General features: G+C 41.6%; 1 protein-coding gene across 1 annotated transcript in view; it reads right to left on the reverse strand.

Annotated features, from left to right (window-relative positions):
- Window positions 1-9,796, reverse strand: part of LOC128715292 (protein apterous-like) — a 57,029-nt gene extending 47,233 nt beyond the window's left edge. Inside the window, exon 1 of the mRNA XM_053810174.1 lies at window positions 9,729-9,796. Coding sequence (XP_053666149.1) covers window positions 9,729-9,767 — 39 coding nt within the window. The 5' untranslated portion in view covers window positions 9,768-9,796. The remainder of the gene's footprint in view (window positions 1-9,728) is intronic.
- Between the last annotated feature and the right edge of the window lie 209 nt (window positions 9,797-10,005).

The raw sequence follows: 10,005 nt of genomic DNA on the forward strand, positions 1-10,005 counted from the left end.
CGACCACAAACAAACGTTTCCCAAACAACGACTTCAAAGCATGCCGCAACCCTTGAGGACAATCCTTCAATAGCGATCAAAACGGGACAAAAAATCGATTTTTCGTTTAATAACATCACGCATATTTTCGACTAAAGAAGGGCAAAAGCGTGACAGATAAGTTTTGTAAATAGTACGTAATTCGAACGTGGATCAGTCATCAATTCATTAAGCATTCTAATGAAACCCTTAATCAATTGGTTCGTAATTTGTTGTTCAATCAATCGCTCCCGACTGGTAGGAAGTTGTAGTTTGTGGGTAAAACTGTGTGTTTTTATAGCACGCTTACTACGCACGAATAAGTGTTTCAGTGCCCTGCGTGATGACATCGGTCGGCGCAGCTCTCACTTGACCTGGTACAATCATCATTCCGTTGGTGCGTTATCGTTCGCGGCATAGGAAAATACTGACCTATGGTTTCCGACGTTGTCTTTTCTACAAAAACACTAGCACTCGTCTCCTATAATACGACCATGCAAGGCAGAGGACACACGCCTCTGATGTTGATAACGATGATTTATGCAAGTTTGATAGTAGTGTGTTTACTTTGGCGGTGGAATTGTTTTTCTCAACCAGCGAAAGTTCTACGGAAATTTATTTTCATCTCATTGTGCCCTCGCATCGCATCGCCATGAGTCGAATGAAGATTACAAACCTTTTTCGAACATTCAGTAATATCTCTTTAGCGCTTGTTCACCACAATGTTTTATCACTTTACAGCTGATAAGCGACAAGTCTAGTTTTTCATCCTTTCATACAAACGCTTAGCAATCCTTCCCAGTGAAGGTACGATTATCGGACGACATTTCGTGTCACTGATTATGTAGTCCGATATATCACAAACACGCATTTCTCATGCATGTCATACAAATTACCATGCCGGCACTCAACCGTCACCCCCGGCACAAACCTGTACCGAAAAGCACTTGCCGTAGCAGCACATGCCACAACTCGTCAGCAAACGATATCGTTCGGATCCGGCCATCGATCGTCAATTAATAACCGCAACCTGTCAAGCATTCATTTTCCCACCCCATCGGCATGTGTTCCGCCCCATTCGAATGGACTTCCGAGTACGAGTTTTGAGTTTGACAAGCGCAAATTAGTGTCACCAGTACGTCACCGCGAACATTTCCATGCACTTTCTTTCACTACACATTGCGACTAAAATCAAAGTCTTAATATTGTAACGGTGAGTGCGCAATATGGAACTCCATCAGCTAACTAAGATAAATCCAATGTTACAAAACAACTAATTGAAGAATAAAAGAACTATAATTGAGAAAATTATCTGAGTTTCATAAGTATTTACTCATAATTTCGGTAAGATTTAAGTTTCTCCGGGGATTGTACAGGACATTTCTACGTGGAAAAGTAGCGAAATCTGGAACTCCAAGTGTTACGTTGACTCTCATGATGTTGAATAGTGTCGATAGTAACTTAAATATATCAGAAATTCGAAGATAATCTACAACACATGAATTCTCCCACCGCGCACAGAGGCCAACATCAGACAAGCATTAGCAGATTGATGTTTGGAGCCATGCCGACCAAGAGTTTAATTGTGCCTTGTTTTCATACAGAGCTTCCGCTTGGGAAAGGAAAGAATCTTGTTCCGAAACTCCCATCCCCGGGCAGATTGATGGCTTCTAATGTGTCAACCTTTTCTTGCTCTTTTATTGGAAGATTTTCCGTAACTCCACACCGAGTAGCAATTCTCAAACACGAAACATCTGTTACTGCTGCTGCGCTACACCATGCCCAAATTCTCCGTTGCTGGCGAGCGTCCCTCAAAAGATGAGACATGAAAAATGGGTCTCTCTGTTTCTGTCTAGGCGCCTATTTGCCTTTTCCGCCCGCGGTAAGAACGGAAAAACAAACACTTTTCTGCCGTTGCTCGTCCCGGACTTGTCTACATTTCCTTTGCTTCCCTGGTTTTTCCCCCCACGACCGAAACAACCGGAAGCGGAACATGAAATATCACCCCATCCAGTACAATCCATATTTATATAAATAATTAAATGACACTTCACAAATATTTGTCTAACTGTCTCGGGTTTAGTGACGCGCTTGTTTGTGCATTTTTATATGCTCGTGCTCATGCGCCCGTATCGGCAGGTTTTGTATCCTTTACTCCTTGGGGCATAGTGGTAGGTGCAACAAATCAAAGTTAAATAAGGGGTGTCCAAATGTGATTATTCACTTTTCGTTCATCCTTCCGCCCGCAAGCCTGTCTGTCCACCAGATTTAGTCCAAATGCCGCGAGATCGCGCAAAATGAGGTATGGTGTTTTTTTTTCTCCCTAACTTAAGCCAGCAGCTATACTGCCGGACGGTTTATAGCCGCCACTAATGAGTGGGGCCAAGTTTTTTGATCGGTCGATTTATGCAGTGTGCAACATTGTTAACGGTGATGTTACACCGCACGGTGGTGTTATAAGAACGGTGTTTAAATAAAGCAAAACAATAGACACAAACTATCCGCCACTAGCTTTTAGGACAATGGGCTGAAGGAGCGGATATTATCGTTTTTATTGCAATTTTGCATTGATTTACAGTGTGTGCCATCCGTGTGCGAAATTGTAAATGCCGTGTGCATGTACTGTTAATAACTGTGCATTATATGTTTGGTTTATTTGTTAAAACACACTAAAAACCCGCAACCAAATCTCATTCATTACTTAGTATTCAAATAAAAGCACTAAAATCACTCGTCCCCACAATCCTTGCAGAGTAGTGTTCTTCACGTTTGCCACCGTTTCTTCCCGTCTCACGCTCATCCCGCCGCTCACGATCATCTAGACATCGTAAATTCACACAGACACGAGCGTGAGCGCGCGCTCGCTTACCGCGAAAGATTGTAATAAATCTAGCGGGAACGATATAAATCACAATTTTATTTCTCGTTACTGTCACGCGTGTTGTATCACATGTGGACGTACAGTGACAGCTTTAAAATGGCTCTTTATGTACTCCCCGTCGAGCATGCACATACCTTCGCGATTTGGGTTCCGTTGCATTCTTTGGTGCTCTGGAATAGTGCAGCATAAATAATGCTCGGATGGATGATTTCTAGCCAAACTTGCCTAGTGTAATTATAACATCTCAAGATGCACGCTTTAACGCTACCAGTCGTTTTTAAACGAAAATAATTTTTTCAGATGATATCATTTGAACAGTACCTAGATATGACATTCATCGACCTATGTAAATGTGCATTTGTGTGAAAAATGAAATGCACTGTTGGAATCGGAAATAACTTAAGTTCTTGCCACTTCTATGAGTCCAGCTATAATTTGAAAATATTTTTATTTAACACATTGTGAACTATGAAGAGAAAATATAAGAATGTTGATGTTGACAGGACATTCAGACAGGACGAGCCTGGTCCTTCTAGTGATTAATTTTTTCAACTTATTTTATGGAAATAGCGAATTTCTTATAATAATGCTTCTTTACTTCGTTCCACGATAAGAAAAAAATCCTGCCATTTTCGAGAGATTACTGCACACGTTACTCAATAAAGGTGCTTCGTTTTTGATTCGAAGTTTTTATATCACCTTACTTTATCATCTCTCTTCCCTGAACTGCATCCGCCTGAATCGAATGCATACCGAAACTGTTACAAAAGTTTCTCGCGTCGCGTAAATTATCATTATTTCTCACTCGGGCGAGCAAAACGCTCGCTTCTTAGCAGCAACAGCAGCAGCGGTTTTCGCACTCAATTTGGCTCACCGTTGCACCGCCGTTCCATTGCTCCGTGTAAGCAACGGAACGTCGCCAAGCAATCGATTCACCATTCGCATCACGACCACATCGATTATGGACCCCATTCCCAGGGTTTCGTGTTTCGAACGCACTTACGCAACATCGATCGGTCGGTGTGTAAGGATCGGTCGCACCGGGTGTGTAACGATGGTCGATCATATTGCTCTCGATTTTTGTACTTTTCTCTTTCCTTAAGTTATATTTTACGTACGCAGCTTTTTTTCTCTAACTCGCCAACTTGTCTTAAGGGTTTGTTTCCTTAAAGCTTAGCTTGAGTTGACCGTTTCGGTTAAGGGCGCTTTCCACACATACATACACACACGCACACCGAAAACCCTCTCCATGCTTGGCCTAGTTTTCGTTGCATCGCTCGCTTGCAGTATGCACAACCGGAGGAAGCCTCGACACAGGAGACACATTTGGTCACACGGCGCAACAAACGTGATTCGTGTACGTTTTCCGAGTTTTCCGAGCAAAAACCATCGATCAATCAAACGCCCGGGGGTTTCGTGTCGAGTACGATCGACCGATTTGTACACCGTCGCCGGGTCCCATTCGATCGATCATCACCAAAATCGATCCATATCGGTTTACCCCTTCCTCTCCCGCTCTCCAATTACCCTTTCCTCACACTTCCTACCAGAGGTGAGCGAATCTAAAGGGCATCCATGCCATCGAGGATAAGCATCGAGCTGAGCTTATCAACGTTTATGGTCAACCGGTACACACCAAAGGTGCACATGAAATGCATGTATGTTTTTTTCTTCTTTTATGTTTCCCTTACAGTAAACTCCAAGCCAATGCAATTGGGTAAGGCTAGATAAATTGATCTTATGGGGTGCAAAAAGAAACACAACCTCGCCTCACTGCAAACGGTACATACATGGACGAAAATCCGATCATGGCCACGATTGCGATTGAGCAAAGCTATGTGTTAAGAAGAAGACCAAACAAACACACATAAACTGCCATCAAAAATGTACCGCCAAAGGGTGACTTGCGCAATCGCATTAATCGCATAGCTTTAAACGATCCCTCTGTCTTGTGAACAGTGCGAAGGCCCGCTACAATCGTTCCTCCAGTGGGGCATTTTCGATTGCACTTGCACTGCATCCACGAATAAGATGCGTAAAATGGCAAGGATGCACACAACCGGGATGCGCAATTGCTTGCGGTCCACTGCCGAACAAATAAACAAACGCGCGCGCGTTAACAGACCCGAACCCTTCGCCACTTACACTGGTATGGAATTGTACGCACATTTTCCTCTGCGCGCCATTTCTCCAAACGAACCGCGGCGAGCGATGCGCGAAGATGACGGCCACGCGCCGTCAACTTTCCATCGACTGTTTCCCGGGGAAATTATCCGACGCGGACCCGATCTACGCACGGGCACACGGATAAATCTGATGCTGGCAGCAGGCGCAGCAACAAGGCGGGAAGGAAAAACAAACAAGGGAAAACCCACACCCTATCTAAAAACATACTTGTAGAATTGAGAAAAAAACAACAACTTCAAGTCATCAGATTTCAAACTTACTCCCGAATTCAGCCTCCAATTTCAGCTGGTGTGCGCACAGACACAAAATTTACGCAATTAGACAGGACTCAATCGTGGAAAGCCCGGGAGTACTGGGAGCTCGAAAGGGAAGTGAAGTGGCGATTTTCCACGATAATTAGCGGTGCGTTCGCTTTGCGCTAGAACTTCGCTAGAACGGCGAGACGCTGCGAGTGAGCTGGAAAATCTTGATCGCTACTGGTGATTATGTTGGTGATTTTCCCTGGTGATGAAGAGAACGGAGCAGGGAGCAGATGGGAGGGAAAACTATGAAAATGAAGAATGAACATTTCGATGATCCGTTGTGTTTGCCATCATCTACACCCATCGGATCCACTTTCCGCCTTCCAGACTGACAGGTTCCAAGATCTATGTTGACGATCGTGGCGTAAGGAAAAGTATTGTTCACGGCTTTAGAAAACAGAGTAAAACGTTTATAATCCGGGGCCAAATTTACTGGCAGGTAAATTATAAATAAATAACTATTTACATGAATGTCAGGTTGATTTGAAAAATTTGAGTTTAAATAACAAAGTTTTATCGGTTTAATAATAACAACAATTATTAACTTTAAATTAAAAAATATTGTGGTCAGTTCTTGTAGTATCCAGTGTTGAAATAGTCTATTTGGATATATTTCAGACAAATGTACTTGTTGGTGACATGTTTATCGAAGAAAACTGTCTAATCAAATGTTTTCAGTATTGTAGTTAAATATTTCCAAAATCATCTTACTACGAGACAATGGTTTAAATACACAAATTGTGTATGTGTTAATGTTCCTTCTCTAACTTCAAATGTTGGGCATACTTAGCTTACTGTAGGGTCGGTAAACCGAAGAAATCGATCAACCGGTCCGAAATTATCCGAATAAGTAACGTTCTACCGCGTGCTATTTCCATAACTAATATTTAAAACTACTATTTTCTTCGACCTTTCAATAATACGACTAATTGAAACAAATAATCTTCGAGTTGTAAACAATTTACCAAACAAGCAGTATAATCGAACGATTGACTTTTGTTTGCTGCTTACCGTACGATTGCCGCTAAATTACCGTTTTGGATTAATCTAAACGACATCCCATAACCGCAATGTGCGTCGCATTGGTTTAAGAAAACACACATTTGAAGTGTGTACCGCACCGGCAAACCGTTTGAAGGATTGAATTTTTATTTGATTTTTCCCGACAGCTGCCACGATTAGATAAGGAGCCCGGGATTTCGGGATTTAGAGGATTGAAAGTGTGACATGATAGGTTTTATGGTCTATTGCGTTGTTTTTGCAGGCAAAATACAAAAGAAACAAAAAACATTTCCATATTCAATTTCTGTCACTGTCAAGCTATCAATTAATTTGCTACCGGCTCGAAGCCATTTCAAGGTTATTTAAAACCATGCGCTGCAGTAAGCATGTAAGCGATAGGAATTAATCTAGAAAAATACAGGACCATGCACAAAAAAGCAAACTAGAGTGTTGGAAAGAAAATGTAAACAAAACAAAACAACAAAACTTTGTAAAAAGCCGATCGTGACGATCGTTTGGAGCTCGTCTAAAATCTTTCGCGCCCTCTGGGTGGATTCAAATGCTTTTTTTTTCTATCGAGCGAGGTTCCATCAAGCGGCAAATGTGAAGCGACGGCTGCCTGCGGCAAACCGAATATTTTCAATCCTAATACGTGTGCAACGAATCTTTGATCATGATTTAGATTGCTGCTATTTCGGGAAATTCGGAAGCAGTATCCCATATTTCACCGGCACCGGGTCCGATGTCCCCAGCAAAGTCAAAGGTTGGGCCCCACGAACCATTCCGCCAGTGGCTGCAGCGTTATCATTCTCAGTTGCCAAGGGTGGATACCGATGGTTGCAATGTCGCCATCACGAGCACATTGCTGACATTTAATTAGTGCACCGAGTGCCAAAGTGTGGAATGTGAAACAGTCACAACCAAATCTGCGCCTAGCGCACTGCAAACGTACTTCACCCAGAACCTTTGGCAATCTGTGACACTCTGTCTTTTTTGGGTTTGCTCCCCCAGCAAAAGGAAAGGTCTATCGAGATTAAGCAGGAAGCAAAGATTTTTTGAGTGAGGAATTGTATAAGATTAATCGAGTTTCCGGTATGGAAAAGATTGAATAGTTAAAATGTTCATGGAATAATTATTTGCATTTTAAGCATTTGTGTGTAATCTATCGTTTATACTAATATCGTTATTTTTATTTTTTTAATTATGACAAAGAATATTATTTTTTTAAAATCCATTAACTTTAATTATATTTTAAATGATCTTTTGACCATCTTTTACCAGTCCAACTGTATTTTATGTACACTCGTTGTGTTATATTTATTTGCAATTGTTAGACCTTTAAGTTCAGGTCGTTATTTAAATCAGTTTCTTATTTTCAAAATATGTGCAAGGAATACGCAACAGTACAACACTCCTGAATTTCTTCGACAGACTCAAAACGTCTTTCCTATATTTGACTATACTTGACATTCCTTTCGCATAGCTGAAATAAAAATTAAACTTGAATTCGGGAGAAACGTTTCCAATGGGAATAAGTACCGGTTCTGGCGTCCGAAACACCTTCCGTTTTTTCCAACAAACTAACCAGACTCCACAGCCCAAGCTTATCCAGTTCTGGAGGTAATCCTGTATGTTTATTTTATTGTTTATCTGTAACTTGATGGGTAATTCCTATCTTAGCTATACAACCATTGGGTTAAACAGTACTAGGACTAGTACACTTAATAGGAGCACTTAACGAAAATAATTGAGATGCTATAATCTAGAGTATTCGAAGTATCTCATTTGTTTAATCTCGTTAGTCGCAATTGTAGCGAAGTAAAATGGATTATCTTCTTCCTAATTATCTTGCGATTTGCTGATAACTGGATTATTAACTCTCTTAACCGGAGGTTCAATTTACACTGGGTATTATTTCAGCATCGATCGATTTTTGTTCAGATGTGTTAGCAAGTATAGCTATGAGCAAAACGTGAAGTAAATTGAAGAAATTAAATTGAAGGATACAACAATATTGTTATTTTTCGCTTAATCGCTACAAGTACACACTTTTGTTTTGCTCTGTGCCTATCACAAAAACAGTAGCACTATGCGGAATAATTTTGTGGATTATAAAATTAATTGTGTTATCCTCAAATTTGAATTCACCATTCGATGATTCATTTTCCAAATTATTACTAACTCTCGTTCTGAAATTTGTCCCCATTAACATAATCCAAATTCTCCACTCTTCATTTTATTTCACCGTAGCGAAGGAAACATTTTACCATCTTATTACACAACAATCGCGAAAGCAGTTCATTGATAACTGCCGTCGGACCAAAAAAACGACCAATTAAATACTCTTTAACCTTTTGTTCAACACACGCTTTTGCTGTCCTTGATATGAAAACGCACTCTTTTTTCGTGTTTGCTGCTTGTCTCTCAACATTATTGCACAACCTCCAAACCAACCCTGATAACGCTACACCGAGATGACGTACCATCACCCAGACAGGGAGCATCATTGCCTAGGTCAGAAATATTTCGCCCTTATGCTGCTCATTGTTTCGTTGAAGAAATTATCACTCTCAAACCATGGCACTTCGTTAGGTCCATCCTTCCTGTTCAAATGAACCGTTTTATTTTTATTTTGCTCGGTGCAGATAATAGGGCCCCATCCGGCATGTTTTAACACCCCATCCATGTGAAATCAAATTGCCATATTTTTTGTTGGGATTATCAGGTCCGACATTTTGGGGCTGCACTTGAGCTGAGGTGAGACATAGACGCTGACCTCTACGTTCTTGAAGCTGTTCGCAATGGTTTGAAAACAAACCACCCTGGAGACTATTGTGGTTCATCGCGTAATGTCTTAATTTGTGGCAAGTTGTCGCTGGAATGGCACAATCTAGTTGTAAGAAGACGCATCAAGGGGGAATTGTTCTAAAAGACAACACAAACAACACCCAAACAAACGATTCACATCCGGCAGGAAATGGGATTCCAAGAACTGATTAACGGCTTTATCAACTAAATAAAATATTATATTTATTTGCACTTCCACTTCCTAGCCGTCTGCAGGGTTCAAATGGCAGAGAACTAGAGCATCAGCATCAGCCGGATGAATATTTGACATAAGGTTATCAAATGGAGCGTATTATGTAGGGTCAAGGCCCAGGTCCTTACTGCCTAGTGAATTTTTGATGTTTTAGCAATATTATAATATTGCCGACGGAAACCCGGATGGAGCGAGACTTCTTTTTCCAAACGGTAATTACAATGAAAAGTTCCTTTTCTTATCAACCCAATTATCGTGACTGGTTTGTTGAAGGTGTAGAATAGAGAGTTTTACTCACCCAATGCATTACAGGGCGCTCCTCCGTGCACACGCCCATGTGAGAGATCGGTGACTGGTTGATGCTGTTGACCGGTACTACACCCAGCGGGGTCCTCGCACCGGGCACCCCGTGTTCTGCCGTGTGCAACGTCACCGTAGCCACCGTGTCGCACGTATTCACGAAACGGTCCCGCACCGGCACAGGCTGCCCAGGTTGGTTCCCAGTAATTTCCTTTGGGATATTCCGAAAACGATTCGGACGTACGATAATGGCCTACCAGGTTCGTGATCGTGAT

The sequence above is a fragment of the Anopheles marshallii genome, chromosome 3, assembly GCF_943734725.1.
Source record: "Anopheles marshallii chromosome 3, idAnoMarsDA_429_01, whole genome shotgun sequence".
NCBI classification, from domain to species: domain Eukaryota; kingdom Metazoa; phylum Arthropoda; class Insecta; order Diptera; family Culicidae; genus Anopheles; species Anopheles marshallii.